Here is an 18,086-nt window from a genome sequence, read left to right as displayed (position 1 = left end):
GATGATTGGAGAAGACATTTTATTAGAGGCTAGCAGTTGGAAAAGAGAAACACTTAGGATGTGTTTTCAGTTGTATATAACTGTAAGTTCTGAAATGATGTACCTGAAACCTTTTTTTCTAAAAATTTTAAAACAGCCGGCAAGAAATAGTATAATTGCTGCTGCTAAAGTCTGGCCAAATATACCACCTCCAAATACACAAACTGCACCTGTTACTATTCCTCTGTGTAATGGCTGTGGAACCAAAGGGAAGGAGACCACATTGTTATTGGCAACTGGTCTAGACAAAGCTGCTTCGAAATTTGGTAAATGACAATGTGGTATAAATTATGCATATTTAAATAGTTTTCAATATCTGATACTAACTCTGCATTTAATTGCCTTTAAAAGAGTTCTAGTGGTTCTAAAGCTACTGTGTATGTGAGTCTCCATTTTTATCTCTTGGTAAATTTTTTCAAAAAATTTTTACAGATGAGTAAGTCATTTGCTTTTTATCTTGGGCTGAGGCTAGTTGAGATCAGAAGCTATGTATAGAAAAATGGGGAGTATGTTAATTGTTTACTCTCTAGAAGGACTTAGTATTTACAAAGATTTAGTAATGGCTGGTGAAAAATGATATTTGAAAACCTAAGAGCATTTCTCCCAAACATAATTAATGTGATATTTTATTTATTGAAAATATTTTTAAAATATTAAGTCAGACATTAATGCCACACTAAAAATCATTTAAAATCAAGGACAGTAAAAACCTCATCTTTCGGCACCTTTTCATTATTCTTTCATGCTGAGTAGATGGACAAACATGAGTAGAGCGTGAGAATCAGGTCCCAGAGCTGCAGTGTCCATTCATCTGTGTGTTAGTATTCAGAGATGCATAGGTGGTCAGCATGAGAATGGCTTGTGTTTTGTGAGGTCTTACTGTGAGCTTAAAGTAACTTGACCTTTAGATTTGTCCTCTCCTGAAAAATAGGAATAATTACTGGAGATACTGTGGCAGCTTAGGGGTGGTTTGTTTTATTAGATCAGACAGTGAGGTATCGTTAAAATTAATATCCACAATAATTTTGTTTTTCTACCACTGAGAATGATAGGTAGCTAGCTATTTAATTTTGCCATTTCTGTTTCATTATGTATAATTCAAAGTGTTAACATTTCTTAAGGGTCACCAGAAGTTGCACTAGCCGGACAGGTGCTGGAAAACTTACCCCCCATTGGAGTTTTTTGGGATATTGAAAACTGCTCAGTTCCCTCTGGCCGCTCAGCCTCTGCTGTTGTACATAGAATCCGTGAGAAGTTTTTTAAAGGCCACAGAGAAGCAGAATTCATTTGTGTGTGTGACATCAGTAAAGAAAACAAAGAAGTGATTCAAGAGCTTAATAATTGCCAGGTAAAAAAAAAAAAGTTAATCTATGGTAGTATAGTTAATTTATGGTAGTATAGGTACATGTGATTTTTTTTTAAGAATTACTTTTCAAAACTTGTTCAATAATGTGCATTTGTGCTAAGTTTGCAAATAAAGGAAATTAGCAAAAGGTTATTCCTAAAGTACAGTAAGTCCTTACTTAATGTTGTCAATAGTTTCTGCAGCTGCAAGTGAAATGACATTTAATGAAAAACCATCACCATAGGCCAATTGGCATAAACAAGAATTAAGTTCCTACAGCATCTTATCAGTGTTATAACAAAATGTCATTAAACAAAATAACTTTATTTGTTATTTGAGGGCCCGCTGTAGTAGGAATCATTTAATGAAGTCTGATTTATCGATAATGCTGCTTATATGTGACTAGTGCTACCAGTTTAATGGTTTCATATGTATCATTTCCTTTGATTTTTTCATAAATGCTCTGTGAACAAGGATTTATTATTTAAAATTTACCAATGAAACTGAGGGCCCCCAAGTAGTTAAGCAATTGTCTTAAGATCACATGGCCAGTATGTAGATGAACTAGGATTTAAATCCAGATTGACCCCAAAGCCTGATCTTTTGAATTGGAACGAGAAGCCAGTTCTTTTGACTCTTAGACAATTCCATTGATATGCCACATCGATGCCTAAAATTACATATTTATGTTCTTCATAAAAGCTAATAATTCTATTGTATATTGCATATAGTTGCAGCACCTTTCAAAACAAACCATTCTTGCTTTGTAGACTGCTATATGTGAGCCTGATAACTTTAATAGGAGTAAACATATTTTAGCTCCCTGGGGACTAGGTTTCTCTCCTCTCCCACCATCTAACCCCAGATCCTGAAAGCCATGGATGATGTGTACACAGCATTAACAAATGACTTCAAGTACAGCCTGAAATCTAATTACGTATCAAATCTCTGCCACTCCCAAATTGTTGGCAAAAGCAATTGTGAGAGCTCATATAATAACTCCTTCAAATTTCACTTCCTTTCCTCTGCCTGTTTTCTGTAAGGGGCATGGATAAAGTGCAAAAGCAAAAGATGAGAGATGAGAGCAGGAGTAACAATGGAACCAGCTAATTCTTATGGAGAGCTAAATTTGAAATTATTGAGATCTGGTTGTAATTTTTTTCCATTTCGAGTTGCAATAATAACAATGAAAGAGTTTCTTTCCTCAAAGACAGTCCGTTAAGATGTAGGCAGAAGGTGTAGTGAGTTTCTCACCTCAGTCTTTGGTCATTTGTCCTTATTATAAATTAATGCAGGTAACTGTTGCCCACATCAATGCTACTGCAAAGAACGCTGCTGATGATAAACTCCGCCAGAGTCTCCGAAGGTTTGCAAATACCCACACTGCCCCAGCCACTGTGGTTCTTGTGTCGAGTAAGTATGGAAACATCTGCTCATTTCAGCTAAACACACTGTTTGGGAATTATCATAGAAGACAGACACATTAAAGTAAAATGTAGTTCTAAGAGGCTGAAATACATAAGGTGTATTTATGCTTATCTCTGAGAACTGTTCAGGGAGGAAAAATGGGTCTAAGTGGATTACTATATTTTCTCCTTGGAACTTGAGTAAGGATTCTTGTGGGGCCAAGTTTATTAAAGAAAACATAATTTTGTTAAAAAAAGAAACAGAATATAATTTTATATATTGTATTTTTTTCTGTTACAATTTGTCCCCCTTATACCCTCTTTCACCTCCTCCCACTCCTCTCCCCACTCAGTCACCACACTGTTGTCCAGGTCTGTGAGTCCTTTTTCTTTTTTGCTCAATCCCTTCACCTCCCAGCACCACCCACCCCAACCTCAGAGCTGTCATCCTGTTCTCCATCTATGAGTCTGTCTCTGTTTTGCTTGTTTATTCAGTTTGGTCATTAGATTCCACATATGAGTGAGAGCACATGGTATTTCTCTTACTCCAACTGGCTTATTTCACTTAGCATGATGTTCTCCAGGCCATCTGTACTGTCACAAAGGGTAAAATTTTCTTCCTTTTTATAGCTGAGTAGTATTCCATGTGTAAATGTACCATGGCTGTTTTATCAACTCATCTACTGATGGACACTTGGGCTGTTTCCAAATCTTGGTGATTGTAAATAACACTACACTGAGGATAGTGAAGGATAGTTACATTCTTTCAAATTAGCATTTTAGGTTTCTTTAGAGAAATTCCCAGAAGTAGAATCACTGGGTCATAGGCAGTTCCATTTTTAATTTTTTGAGGTAACACCATACTGCTTTCCACAGTGGCTGTACCAGTCTGCATTCCCACCAACATTGCACAAGGCTTCCCCTTTCTCCACATCCCCACTAGCATGTTTTGTTTGTTGGTTTATTAGTGATAGCTATTTTGACAGGTGTGAGGTGATATCTCATTGTGGTTTTAATTCTCTGATGCTTTGCTTAGTGCCATTGAGCATCTTTTCATGTCTATTGGCCCTCTCTATGTCCTATTTGGAGAAGTGTCTATTAGGATTCCTTGGTCCATTTTTTAATTGGATTGTTTATTTTTTGTGTGTGTTAAGTTTTATAAGTTATTTATAAATTTTGGATATTAACCCCTTATCAGATGTATCGATGAATATGTTCTCCTTATTAGTGGGTTGTCTTTTTATTTTGTTGATGGTTTCCTTTGCTGTGCAAAAACTTTTTTTTTTTTTATGTAGTTCCATTGTTTGTTTCCCTTGCCTGAGGAGATACATCAGGAAAAATATTGCTACAAGCAATGTCTAAGATTTTACTGCCTGTGTTTTCATTTAGGATTTTTATGGGTTCAAGTCTAACATAAGTCTTTAATCCATTTTCTAAAATATATTTTATTGATTATGCTATTACAGTTGTCCCAGTTTTTCCCCATTTGCTCTGCTCTGCCCAGTACCCCCATTCCCTCCAGCAATACTCCCTCCCTTATTTCATGTCCATGAGTCATGCATGTAACTTCTTTGACTTCTCCATTTCCTATACTGTTGTTAACATCCCCCTGTCTATTTTGTACCTACCATGTATGCTTCTTATTCTCTTTATCTTTTCCCCCATTCTCTTCCCTCCCCCTACCCACTGATAGCCCTCCATTGTGATCTCCATTTCTGTGATTCTGTTCCTATTCTGGTTGTTTGCTTAGTTTGTTTTTCTAGATTCAGTTATTGATAGTTAGGAATTTGTGGCCATTTTAATGTTCATAGTTTTGATCTTTTTTTTCTTAAGTAAGTTCCTTTAACATTTCATGTGATACTGGCTTGGTGATGATGAACTCCTTTAGCTTTACCTTGTCTGGGAAGCACTTTATCTGCCCTCCCATTCTAAATGATAGCTTTGCTCAGCAGAGTAATCTAGGTTGTAGGTCCTTGCTTTTTATCACTTTGAATGCTTCTTGCCAGTCCTTTCTTGCCTGCAAATTTTCTTTTGAGAAATCAGCTGACAGTCTTATGAGAACTCCATTGTAGATAACTTTCTGTTTTCTCTTGCTGCTTTTAAGATTCTTTATCTTTAACCTTTGGCATTTTAATTATGATGTGCCTTGGTGTGTTCTTCCTTGGGTCCAACTTGCTTGGGAGACACTGTGCTTCCTGGACTTATATGTCTGTTTCCCTTGTCCAATTAGGGATGTTTTCTTTCATTATTTTTTTCAAATAAGTTTTCAATTTTTTGGTCTTCCTCTTCTCCTTCTGGCATCCCTATGATTCAAATGTTGGTACATTTGGAAATGTCCCAGAGGCACCTTATACTGTTTTTTGAATTCTTTTTTCTTCTTGCTGTTCTGGTTGAATGCTTATTTCTTCCTTGTGTTCCAAATTGTTGATTTGAATCCCGGCTTCATCCCCTCCTCTGTTGATTCCCTGTAGATTTTTTGTTATTTTAGTGTAACCTTCATTTCTGCCTGGGTCTTTTTTATGTTGTTGCCATATTGAATGAGTTCTTTGAGCATCTTGATCACCAGTGTTTTGAACTCTGCATTAGATAGGTTGGTTATCTCTGTTTTGTTTTGTTCTTTTTCTGGGGTTTTGTTCTGTTCTTTCATTTGGGCCACATTTCTTTGTCTTCTCAATTTGGCAGCCTCCCTGTGTTTTGGTTATTTGTATTAGGTAGAGCCACTTTGACTCCCTGTCTTAGTAGCATGGACTATTGTTGAAAAGGCACCTATAATAGTATAGGGCAGAGCCTTAGGTACCTGTCAGGATAGGGCAACCTGCTTCACTGCTTTGTGGCTCTCTGTTGGGGGAGGGCTCGGAGAGGGGACAGTACTGCTGCCTGGCTTCTGAAGATTTGCCCAGCACTCACCCTGTGTTACTGGTGCCCTTCCAGATGTTACCCTGGTACTGATTTCCAGAGGGGCTGGGTCTGCATATGTTTTAATTCCATGTGAGCCCTTTAAGCAAAGTTTCCCAAAAATCTGGTGTTTCTTCCAGTCCCCCAACCCCCACTAGTTTTTACAGCCATATGTTATCAGGATTTATGTTCCTAGTTATGGAACCCTGGGCTGTGCTGTCTGGCTTGGGGTTGGGATCGCTTCCTCCCATACCCCTCCTAATTTTAATCCACCTCACATGAATGTGGGACCACTCCTTCCACACCACCACATCTCTGCCCCTCTCCACCCATTTCTGCATCTCTACCCCTCCTACCCATCTTGTGGAATGTGGTGGCTTCTTTAAATCCTTGATTGTTGGACTTCCATACAGCTCGCTTTCCTGACAGTTCTGGGTGTTACTTGTTTTGAGATCTAGTTGTAATTCTCTCTGTTGTTGTGTGAAGAGGCAAAGTATGTCTACCTACGCCTCCATCTTGGCCAGAAGTCAGGAAAATCTTTCCAATAAAATCTTTTCAGGTTGTCCTATAGCCACATCACTCCCACCTTCACAAATCATTCCCCTGGGTCTTTAATCTGTTTTGAATTTATTGTTGTATGTGATGTAAGAAAGTGGGCTGGTTTCATTTTTCTGTACATGTCTGTACAATTTTCCCAAAACCGTTTATTGAATAAACTATCTTTAGCCCATTATGTGTGCTTCCTTCATCTGTCAAATATTAATTGACTATAAAGGTATGTGTTTATTTCAGGTCTCTCTGTTCTGTTCCATTGATCTGTATGTTTTTATGCCAGTACCATCCTGTTTTGATTACAGTGGTCTTATAATGTAGTTTGATATTAGTGTGATTCCTCCAACTTTGTTCTTCTTTCTCAAGCTTGCTATTCTATTTGGAGTCATTTTGGTTCCATATAAGTTTTTGAAGTATTTGTTCTAGTTCTGTGAAATGTGTCATTGGAATCTTGATAGGAATTGCATTGAAGCTATTGATTGCTTTGTGTAGGACAGACGTTTTAATGATGTAAATGCTTCCTATCCATGAACATGGTGTGCACTTCCACTTACTTGTTTCTTCTTTAATTTCTTTCGTCAGCATCTTATAATTTTCCAAGTACAGGTCTTTTACATCCTTGGTTAAGTTTATTCCTAGATATCTAACTCCTTTTGAAGCACTTGTGAGTAGGATTGTTTTCTTAATTTCCCTCTCTGTTCATGATTGGCATATAAAAATGTTACTTTTGTATCCTGCTAGTTTACTGAATTCATTTATCAGTTCTAGTAGTTTCTTGGTAGAATCTTTAGGGCTCTCTGTGTACAATATTGTGTCATCTATAATTTATTTTTCACCTTGGGCCCAATGTTGCTAATCTTAAAAATCTAAGAAGAGTAATTTCCAGAGTTTCCACTCCCCATATATTAATATTTGTTCCCTGTTACTAATACAAGCAACATGTGTCTTTGGGTTTGGTATAAGTATACGGTAAAATTGTCTTACTGTGTGAATTCATCTGATATGAAATGTGTTCCTGTTCTAGAAAGGGAGAGGGGAACAACTTTGAATACAGTCCAGCCATTCCTTTCTTTCTAGTACATATCAGCAGGGTTGTCTGTGTCTGGCAAGTGTTTCTAATGTTTGGGGATGGGTTTGGGTTGTACCTTTTCTTTCAGCTGATGTCAATTTTGCCTTGGAACTTAGTGACCTGAGACACAGACATGGTTTCCACATAATTTTGATCCATAAAAACCAGGCCTCAGAAGCACTGTTGCACCATGCTAACGAACTGATCAGATTTGAAGAGTTCATTTCCGACCTGCCCCCCAGGTCACCACTAAAAATGCCAGTAAGTGAGTTTGCATTCTTTTTGCTGTATTCCAGCATTAGGTTAGGGAGGCTGAAGACAACCCTTAACAAAGGGGTCTTCAAGCCTAGGGAAGGCTCTTTATAAGAGACTGGCCAGATTTTGATGTAAGGCTTAGAAACTTTAGTTCTTCTCTGACAAATTTACAGAGACTTGATATGTATGAATGTTGTTTTTATTTTTTTAAATGTCATAGGGAATTGACTTAGATTCACCTTACCAATAGCCACTTGCCAATGTCTCCAAAGCTAGCAATGCTTTGTGTCAGATGGATAGAAGTAATGGAGTAAGTTCCATTGGATGGAGTTCCATTGGATGGAACTTATGGATAGGAATAATGGAATAAGAGTTATCACTCCTGTGCTTCCAAGTGTTTCGTGTAAAGGATGTGGTGATGGTTTATACTTACTGGTATGTTTGGAGTCAGATAAACAAAATAATTGGGCAGTTTCTAGGTATTTAAACAGTAAGCTCCCAGCAGGCCTCTAAGCCTGTTTTCTGTAGCTATACTCCCTATCATGCACATGCACAGTTAGGTGAGGTTATTGCTACACCTGTAGCTTTTTAAGGCACATGATAGGAGAATGTGAGCATATTGCCAGCGAGATGAGCATTTCTGATAGTCTTGATTTGAGATAGGAATGTTTACTGCAATGCTGAGCTGTGTTTAAGTTGCTTAGAGAATATTTTTGTAATTCTTAAAGAAATAGTAATGATGGAGAGGAGCTATAATGTAGATGAAGCAGCAGAGCAGGCAGTCCCATAATTAAGTTCAATTTTAATATAATTAAATAACTTTAGAGTTACAGAAATGCTTTAGAAATTATCTCACTCATACTTCTCATTTTAGGGAGAGACAGCACTTAGAAAAAGTAAGCAATTCATTAGAGGTTACACGGCATGATCATAGCAGAGCAAAGACTGGACTCAGGGCCCCTGATCCAAGCACTTGAGCTAGTAGTCCACCTGCATTCCCTGATATCCAAGGCAATCCAAGATTAAGCTAAGGACTGTCTACACTTGGGGATACTAGAGTCTCACCCTACTTCAGTCTTTGATGCCAGCCTCTTAGTTTATTTTTGTCATTATTCAGTAGTTTTTAGTCTTTTGGTGATGGCTACATTTTTCTCCCTCCCTTCTGTTTCAATTTGCAGGAAAAAAGACATTATTCAGAACATTAAATCTTGCCAGTCTCAGTCACTAGAGTGATAACTTCAGATACATTTCTCTTTTTCTGTGTTTTAGTCTAAGTAAGTTCACCTTCTCCCATGTAAATCATTACCTCTCCTCCAAGGTCACTAGCTTGTTGGAGCTCACTCATTGTTGTACTTAGTTTGTAATTGAACGTGTGCCCTTGAGTTAACCTGTTGTAACACTTCTCCTCTGTGTCAGCAGTGCCACACTCTGCTCTATGTTTATAACCTACCAGCAAATAAAGATGGCAAGAGCATCAGCAATAGGCTCAGACGCCTGTCCGATAATTGTGGTGGGAAAGTGCTGAGCATCACAGGCTGCAGTGCAATCCTCCGCTTCATAAACCAAGATAGTGCAGAACGGGCTCAGAAGCGAATGGAAAACGAAGATGTCTTTGGGAATAGGATCATTGTGTCATTCACTCCTAAAAATAGAGAACTCTGTGAAACAAATAGTACAAATGCAATTACTGATAAAGTGAAGTCTCCCAAAAAACTAAAGATTCCAAAATTGTGCCTCATCAAAGATGCAAGTGAGCAATCTTCCAGTGCCAAAGCCTTGCCTGGAAAAGGGTCACAGGCAAATTCTGGATCTGCTGCAAAAAACACAAATGTGAAAAGTTTACAGGTAATTGTGATACCTCTTGCTTTCTGAAGTTTATGGTAGGTTTGGTTTCTTTATCTCTTTTATAGGCCCGCTTGCTTTTGGTGTGTCTTTTTTCTGTTTTTGATGACACTCAAAGCCAAATTATTTCTGTGTGGGTTCTGACACACCCTGGGTACTTAAATTTGCAAATTCTCTGTGCTTGTCTCTCTTAAGGAGTTGTGCCGTATGGAGTCAAAGACTGGCACTAGAAACAGTGAATCCCAGCAGGGTAACCTGAGGCTGGTGGCACCTTCTCACAGAAACTCCAGTGTAGTAGCACCCACACTGAAAAATTCCGGGATGGCAGAATCCGTTTACAAAACTCTTCCGAAGTAGGTTGAATTACTCTCTCATAGTTGCTTCTCCAATGTGAAGGAAAACAAATGACCTCTGATTTTCCCTCCATTAGAAAAGAGAACCTCAGTACCCGGAGTGTTACCAGCTCTCCTGTAGAGAAAAAAAACAAAGAGGAAACTTTGTTCCAAGTGAGTTACCCATCTGCTTTTAGCAAGTTGATTGCATCTAGGCAAGTCAGTCCTCTTCTCACATCTCCGTCTTGGTCTTCTCGGTAAGTCCAGCTTCTTGATCAGTGTGGTGGTTATTTGTGATAGAAAGGATGATATGTTTCTTTAAAAGAGGTCAAATAATACAGAAACACATAAAGTAAAAGAGAAGTCTCTCATTTCTCCTCTCCTAGCCCCCTTTCCTCAAGTAATCTTAGCTAATATTGGGGGCAGTGCTTCTCACTATCTTTCCCTCCCTGCGGACATCAGTAAGCAGAGGTCCAAGAAAGAAGCTTGTCCTGGAGTTCCTGACTAATAATGGGGAACACTGTAAGATGTCCTTGCCATTTTCTTATTTCTTCATCATGTTGAGGAATAGGCCCCAACTGGACATGCATTGGTTAATTCTTATTCATAGGATAAATACATGAAGCAAGGATCTCTGTTAACACTTACCTTATAAGCTTTCTAAACTCACACTGAGTAATTCTGGAGGCTTGAAAGACAGAAGGAGCCATAAGGCCATGTTGCAGCCCATGAGCTTCTTCTAGCTTTATAGGTGTTCTGCTGAGTGGGTGAAGAGTCACAATAGAAGGTGACTTTGGGCCTGTAAAATTACACTTAAAAATTCATACAAAACTTTTTTTTAATGTGGAGAAGAAATGTAGCATATGAGCAAGAATATCTAGCTTTTTCAAAGCTGAGGGAGATTAAATGACTAACAGTGGTATTACATACTAATTTCCTAGGAATAAATGCCCAAAGTGGAAAATTAATTGCTACCTTTAGTTTTAAATTATCCAATGAAAGAATATTTCATATTAAATAATTTATTGGTTGTTAATATGGGTTCAACAGAAAGTACTTTTGACAATAAGTCTAAATCAGTATATGTTGAAATCAAAAATACATTTGAGCCCTGGCTGGTGTGGCTCAGTGGGTTGAGTGATGGCCTGCAAACTAAAGTGTCGCCAGTTCAAATCCCAGGCAGGGCACATGCCTGGATTGCAGACCAGGTCCCCAGCTGGAAGCATGGGAGAGGCAACTGATTGATATTTCTCTCCCACATTGGTGGTTTTCTCCGTCTCCTTTTCCTTCCCTTTCCCCCTCTCTGAAAATAAAGAAATACGCATTTGAAAATCAAATTGCATTGTGGCAAGCTCTATGTATAGTTTCAAACAAAGCCTAAATTATATAAACTAAATAGGATAACGTTAAAAAAATAACTTCATTATGTTTGTCTTAAGCAGGAGTATATCTCCAAACCTTTTAAACAGAGTGTCCCCTTTTGTTTTCAGTGTTGCAAATTCAAGCATTGGTGCTGACTGCTCAGACCCATTTGCAAATGGTGCTGACATTCAGGTCAGCAACATAGACTACAGGTTGTCCCGGAAGGAGCTGCAGCAGCTCATGCAGGAAGCATTTTCCAGGCATGGCAAGGTAACCTTTCATTTACTCTTGTCCTTGCATTTGTTTTACCCTTTGCTGACATTTCAAATCGAGAGAACTTAATTGAACACCATAACCACAGCCGGAATAGAAGTGTTACTGAACGGGTGTGAACTCCCTCCCTTGGTCTGCTCTTGGTAGTGCCATACATTCTGTTGTTGGGACACGGCCCCAGAGAGCAAGAAACTAGCAGAGAAGCACTTCTGGTCATGGGCAGGGATTTAAATGGCACTTTGAGAAATAAAACATTGATGGTTTTTAGCTTTGGCTGCTAAAATCCAGAAATAGGGTTCTAAAATAATGTTGGCTGTCTTTGGTAGTATCTTACTGTATCTGATTCAGTTTTTAGGTGCAGTTTGCTAAAAAAAATGAGCCTTTTCTAGATTCTTAAAATGATTATGCTCCAAGTTTTTGCAGGGTCAGAAAAAGACTTCTAAACACCTTGAATGCATTGGCCTCTGAGCCTGTGTCAGAGACCTGTGTGTGCCCAACCACATAGGCAGGCCAGACCAGTGCCATGTACCTGAAGGTCACCCGTCCTAGATCACTTAGTGCAGACAAGTTCCCTCACTTCACTGAAGTCCACACATGTGTCCCTTAATGATTCATCTTCAGTTTTGAAATTATAAGGTTCCCGGTGGACATAGCATCTGTTTTCCCTCTCACTGTTGTAGGTGAAGAGTATTGAGCTCAGCCCCCACACAGATTATCAGCTCAAGGCTGTTGTTCAGATGGAAAACTTACAAGAAGCTATCAGTGCGGTGAATAGCCTCCACAGATACAAAATTGGCAGCAAGAAGATCGTGGTCTCACTTGCCACAGGAGCTGCTAATAAATCACTCTCTCTACTGAGGTAAAAAGCAAAGAAAAGCCATTTATTTTAGGAAATAACATTTTGGCCCTGACACAATTTTGTAAATTATAAAAATAGATTTTATCACAATGTCAACCCTCTGTGGTGATTACATATGCAATAATGCTTAGTCTGAACTGATGGAGTAAGAAATAAGCTGGGTAGAATAATTTAACTCTTGTTCAAGTCATTAACCAAAGGTGAAGCACAGCCTAAATTTGGCAGGCACTTTAGGAGGGAAAAAATACACTATATATCCAGAACAGCTTCTAAAAATAGTAGACCTTGACAGTAGAAGTCCATGAGCCTGGAAGGTCTGAAATACTACTTTCCAATCTTAGCATGAGGTGGATTAATCTATAAAGTGTAGATTGCAAGCTCTTAACTTGTAGATGTATCCATAATGTCAACTAGACACTGAGCCCCATAATTCTCATTACAAATATATCAATTTCAGGAGTCTGGTGAAGGTTTTATTGGGGATAAGCTTTCTTCACTCTTCCTGTTTTGAGTCTAGTAAAATAGGACTCACTCTTGAATATCTATTTAGATTCTTAAAGATCTTTTCTCTCATGTGTATTTCATTGTTATAAATTGTTTTTCCCCCTTCGAGTCAAGTTAATACTCGTGTGAGAAAGTTTGGAAGTTCAGAAACAAAAGAAATAAGGGAGGGAAAATCTTCCACAGTCCTTGGCTCAAAGGCAATCATTCTTTAACAGTTTGGCTTTTTATTTTCCCTTTAAATGTTTTTAGTGGCTTTTTGTATTTTAAAACCATAGTTGAGATGGTATCATATTCAATTATGTATCCTCAACTACAGGAATTCTACTCCCATATCTCTGACATATAAACCACGGTGTAGCAGGAGACATTCAAGCTATTCTGCCTCTGCTCTGAATTAACAAGGTGTTAGTCTTACCGAGTAGTTAGTAGAAAGCCCTGTGCTTGAGTCAGAGAAGCATCCCAGTGTGTTACTTAATACTCTTTAATTGCCTTGTCCCTAAAGTCCTTTTTCAAATTTTTCTGGAAAATACATTTTGACACATCAGAAACTGGTAAATTTGTTTTGTATGTACATTATTATTAGTCAGTTTTATAGACTTGTTGATTCCCAACAGCGTTTATTCTCTGACTGATTAAAATTTTGTCTTACAGTGCAGAAACCATGTCTGTTCTTCAGGATGCTCCCGCCTGTTGTCTGCCTCTTTTAAAATTTACCGATATCTATGAAAAAAAGTAAGTTAGGTTTATTTTTTCATTGACCCAATCAATACTGATTCATGTCTTCCATAATGCCAGTATTGATTGGTGATTGGCATAAAACTGTGTAGAAGCTCTTAAGGAACTTAAGCAGCCTGTTGGAGGAAGTAAGACAAAGACAGCAGTGTTCAGATTTACATTTTGATGTTAACATACATTTTTTAAAACTTCTTTCATTTTTAGCAAATTTAGATCTCAGTCCCCAAAATGGTACTTTCATTTTTTTCTAGCTGACTGATCAATTTTGTTATTTATCAAGTGAAAATTTTAAGCACCTTCTGGACTGTAAGCTCCATGACGATGAGGTCTGGATCTGTCCTAACACCATATCTTCAGTACCCAGCACATAATAGATGCTCATCGAGTATCAATGGAGTGAAAGGCGGAGGCTCTGTGGACAGTGCAGAGCTGGGAAGGACACAGCCTTTGTCCTTGAGGAGCTTATGTCTGGAAGGGAAAGGAAAATACAAATTATTACTAGAACAAAGAAAACTGTCATTAAAAGGAAAATGTAAGGATACAGAAGATGGAAAGAATAGGAGCTTGACCATTTATGTGAATAATGGGAATCCTGAGGTTTTGGAGGAATGAGGGGAGGGGAAGGGTGTGGTGGCAGGAACCATGCTTCAGGGAGACTCTTCTGATGGCAGTCATGTCTGAGACAGAGTGGAGAGGGCTGCCGCAGTCCCAGTTCAGAGCAGGTGCTATTGGAACAGAAGGAACCATATACCACAGAAGGTCAGTTATTGGTAAGGCAGGTCTTGGTAACTAGTTTTATATAGTAGGCAAGGTAAAAAGTAGAGGTCAGTTTGATTTCTCAGTTTTTTTTGCAATGGATGACTGGGAAGGTGGTTTTATGGTTAAACTGGAAATAGGGAAATAAACCTGTTCAAGAGGTACAGCAAGTTTTTGAACTTGGTTTTAGACATAGCATGAGTTTTAGGGAGCTGTTGGAATATCTGGGTAGAGAGTTCAGTTCGTCCTCTGCACATTTGGAGGATGTCCCTCGGGAAAGAAGTTGGCTCTCAAGAGAAAGCAGCTATTTGCCTAAAGGTGATCATGAAAGACATGGGAGCAGATAAGATCAGAGAAGAGGGAGGAGAAACAAAGAAGGGCGGAAATGTGTGGAATGCCACTTGGAACAGGAAATGGTTGAAAACCCAGAGGCGAGAATGTTACCAGGTGTGGGGATGGCTCGTTCCCCATCGAGGGAACTGAGGCAGTGTTGTGAGGTTTGGGGAGGAGAAGGAGGCTGCCGGTGACTTGAAAGCCATCACTAAAGCATCTTGTGGATTAAATCCTGGAGGGAACAGTTGACAGACTTAATGATGAAATAGCAGAAGGAACTCCAGAGAGGCCAGGTGTTTTCATTATTGGGAAGACAGGGGTGTACAAGACAGAGTGAGAACATGCAGGAGAATGTGCCTCTTCAGGAGTCGGACATAGTAGGAGTGAAGGTGAGAGGGTGTGAGACTGACTTTGGTAGAGGGGAAATCTGAGCATATGTGTAGGGTACTGGGAAGAAACCATTGGAGCAGCTGTAATTTAATGAACACTTACTATGTGCCAAGCTCTCTCATATATAATCACATTTAATCCTTAAATTCATCACTGTGAGGTAGGTCACCCCATTTTACAAATGGGAAAACTGAGTCCCAAACTGGTTATGTAACTCGACTAAGGTCACACAGATTGAGTCAGAATAGAAACTCCAGTCTGTCTGCCCTGATTCAGAGCCTGTGCCTTTAAGCTCCAAGTATGAAAGACACACATCAGGAGGAGAAGTGAGGGGCCCAGTCTTAGAAGTAAGTATGGGTCATCAGGTTGAAGCATAAGTAAGACGAGGTGGAAGCTGGAAAGGCACACACCTCTACTGAAGGAGCAGAGCAGAGATGGTGAGAGGTAATGTAGGGGGGTTCGAAGTGAAGGGGAGCCAAGTCGAGAGGTCATACCAGATAGCTTTCCATTTCAGAAAATTAGGTGAGGCATATATGGGAACTCCGTGGGGGTTAAGGGATAGCTACTAAATGATGTAACTGTAATGGGCAGTGAGCTGAGAGGACCTGAAAGAGTGGTGAATGAATTTGTAGTAGAATTATTCCAGTTTTACCTTTGAAGAGACAGGTACTATTCTTGGTTGTAGCTCTTAAACAGGATAGGTGTTTGTGTATAATCAAAGAAAAACATTCTAAGTCAGCATCTTTTTTTCCTTGGTTTTAGGTTTGGACACAAGTTGAATGTGTCAGATTTATATAAATTAACAGACACAGTTGCAATCCGTGAACATGGAAATGGAAGACTGGTGTGTCTCTTACCCAGCAGTCAAGCTCGACAGAGCCCACTGGGGTCTTCCCAGTCCCATGATGGCTCCTCAACAAATTGCAGCCCAATTATATTTGAAGAGTTAGAATATCATGAGCCTGTCTGCAGACAGCATTGTCTCAATAAGGATTTCAGGTATATCACCTGTTTCCCTTCAGAAATAATTCTTTTGTATTAGATCAAAGTATAGCTTCTTAGAATTACCTTGCTACTGTTTAGTCTACTAGGAAATGTCAGCTGACTGTTTCATTTTCTTTTCTGCAGTGAACATGAATTTGATCCCGACTATTATGAGATTCCTTTTGTGATTCTCTCTTTGAAGACATTTGGGCCCCAGGTTCATAGTCTCCTGCAGACACATGAGGGCACCGTGCCTTTATTAAGGTGAACATGTCCGAACCATTGTGACTTGATGGCTTAGTTCTCCACTTTATAGAAAATTTCCCTCCCTGTCCACACCTCTCCCCAAGCAAGTATTGTAGAATGCTTCATCCTGGCCATCCCTCACCTTGTAGTCAGTTAAAGTATATCTGAAATGGGTCCATTCCCTTGGTATTTCAACAAGAAAATTTTTGTGCTAAATTTCAGAAACAAACACAAGTAGGACAGTTTCCTCTCCACAGAGAAGAGATTATAAGTGCTATAATAGAAGTGGGCGCAGTGCTACAAGAGTACACACAAGCCAAACAGTTGTAGATTTCAAAATTTGAGAGAGAAAAGTATTCTTCAGAAGTCCATTTAACCACACCATCGGTCATCTGATAGAGAGTACAGAGGCCAGTGCAGGATTAAGTTGCCTTAAGGCCTATGGTACATTAAAGCAAATAAATAACTGACTTGGAATTCAGTTGCCTTATTTTCAAACCCTTCTACTGGAAAATTGTCTAGGAATTTCTAGTACCATCAGAATGCGTCATAGAGGTAAATTCCACAGTGACTGGCTGCCTGCCACCTTAATTTTAACTCCATGCCCAGATTATGGGCATTTAAACAAATTATTAATAGATATGTTAAAATAAAGACCTGTTTAGCAGGTGCTTTGCTTCTCCATTATTTTAATTAACCTTTTTCTTTTTTTTTTTTTTTAACTTCAGCTTTCCAGATTGTTATGCTGCGGAGTTTGGTGAACTAGAAATATTGCTGGAAAACCGAAGAGGTGTTCCCTTAGAACACCTCATCACCTGTGTTCCGGGAGTAAACATTGCCACTGCACAGAATGGTGTCAAAGTAGTGAAATGGATTCACAACAAGCCCCCTCCTCCAAACACAGGTAGTGGGTCAGGGGTTTGGTCCTTTTGGGTCACTACTAGACTTTTTGAAAGTACCAGCATATATTATGTAAAAAGTTTAAAACCCAAATTCCTCAGTTACAGATCTCTAGCTACCTCATTTTATGAAGCTTTTCAGCTTGACAGTTTACCGTCCTTTTTAAAATAGTTTCGAGTATTTGGAGTAAAATCTCTTGAGTCCAGATTTACCTTAGAAATTCATTTTGTCTCACATTTCTGACTTTGATAAATGTGAAAACAGATTTAACTTTAAATGACCAGGACATTTGGATTTGGGTTAGTTTCTGAGTTGTGGTCATTCCCTGAGTTGCAGATGTCTAACCCTGCTACCTGTCAACAACACTTGAAGTTGTTGCCTTCATGCTTCCCCTTCCTTCTCTTTAGCTCTCAGTACTTCCTTCTTTTCTCCCCCCACCTCCCTCTGCCCTGTGGGAAGAAAGGTGTAAATAACCAGGGAGCTGTATTTGTATCAAAGCTTCTTACCTACCTCCCGCTGTTCACCTCAGTTCTAGACCACTCTGGGTCCTGTTATGTTTTTGCTGTTAAAACTTGTTAATTATATGAACAGTCAAGGTAAATGTAAAAACCAGTTTCTTAATTTTATATCATGCTAGTTTTACATTATTGCTTCCTGTGGTTTCCTGGGCAATATTCTCAGCTTCTTTATGGATTAATAAGGCTATTCTGCGCTACCTGCTTGATGACCAATTATATGGGTTGGCCAAAAAGTGTATAACACTTAGTTGTCTTTAACTTCATTTAAAACAATTTTGTTAGATTGTGTTGTCACAACTGTCATATCAGCATGCATTAAAAAATAATACAAAAAATTGGTGAATTTTTGCGTAGCCATTTGAATATTAAAGATGAAAGAAAATGCAGCATTTTTGGCATATTATGCTTTATTATTTTAAGAAGGGTAAAAATGTAACTGAAATGCAAAAATTTTTGTGCAGTGTATGGAGAATGTGCTGTGGCTGGTCAAA

The 18,086-nt window shown here is 38.8% G+C and overlaps 1 protein-coding gene across 3 annotated transcripts in view; it reads left to right on the top strand.

The window, feature by feature from the left end:
• The window catches only part of MARF1 (meiosis regulator and mRNA stability factor 1), a 43,073-nt gene that overhangs the window by 7,295 nt on the left and 17,692 nt on the right, over window positions 1-18,086 (top strand). For 2 of the 3 annotated variants that reach the window (XM_045819317.1, XM_045819315.1), the window contains exons 4-16: window positions 137-305; window positions 1,161-1,387; window positions 2,680-2,797; window positions 7,395-7,567; window positions 8,978-9,406; window positions 9,599-9,756; window positions 9,834-9,992; window positions 11,226-11,367; window positions 12,051-12,229; window positions 13,385-13,465; window positions 15,710-15,946; window positions 16,076-16,195; window positions 16,906-17,081. In XM_045819317.1, the coding sequence (XP_045675273.1) occupies window positions 137-305; window positions 1,161-1,387; window positions 2,680-2,797; window positions 7,395-7,567; window positions 8,978-9,406; window positions 9,599-9,756; window positions 9,834-9,992; window positions 11,226-11,367; window positions 12,051-12,229; window positions 13,385-13,465; window positions 15,710-15,946; window positions 16,076-16,195; window positions 16,906-17,081 (2,368 nt within the window). The remainder of the gene's footprint in view (window positions 1-136; window positions 306-1,160; window positions 1,388-2,679; window positions 2,798-7,394; window positions 7,568-8,977; window positions 9,407-9,598; window positions 9,757-9,833; window positions 9,993-11,225; window positions 11,368-12,050; window positions 12,230-13,384; window positions 13,466-15,709; window positions 15,947-16,075; window positions 16,196-16,905; window positions 17,082-18,086) is intronic. The other variant, XM_045819316.1, reaches the window with a different exon arrangement.

This window comes from Phyllostomus hastatus, unplaced genomic scaffold (assembly GCF_019186645.2).
Source record: "Phyllostomus hastatus isolate PE091 unplaced genomic scaffold, TTU_PhHast_1.1 phas_scaffold_385, whole genome shotgun sequence".
Taxonomy (NCBI): Eukaryota; Metazoa; Chordata; class Mammalia; order Chiroptera; family Phyllostomidae; genus Phyllostomus; species Phyllostomus hastatus.
Note: the sequence above shows the minus strand (reverse complement) of the source record. Positions and strands in the feature narration are given on the sequence as shown.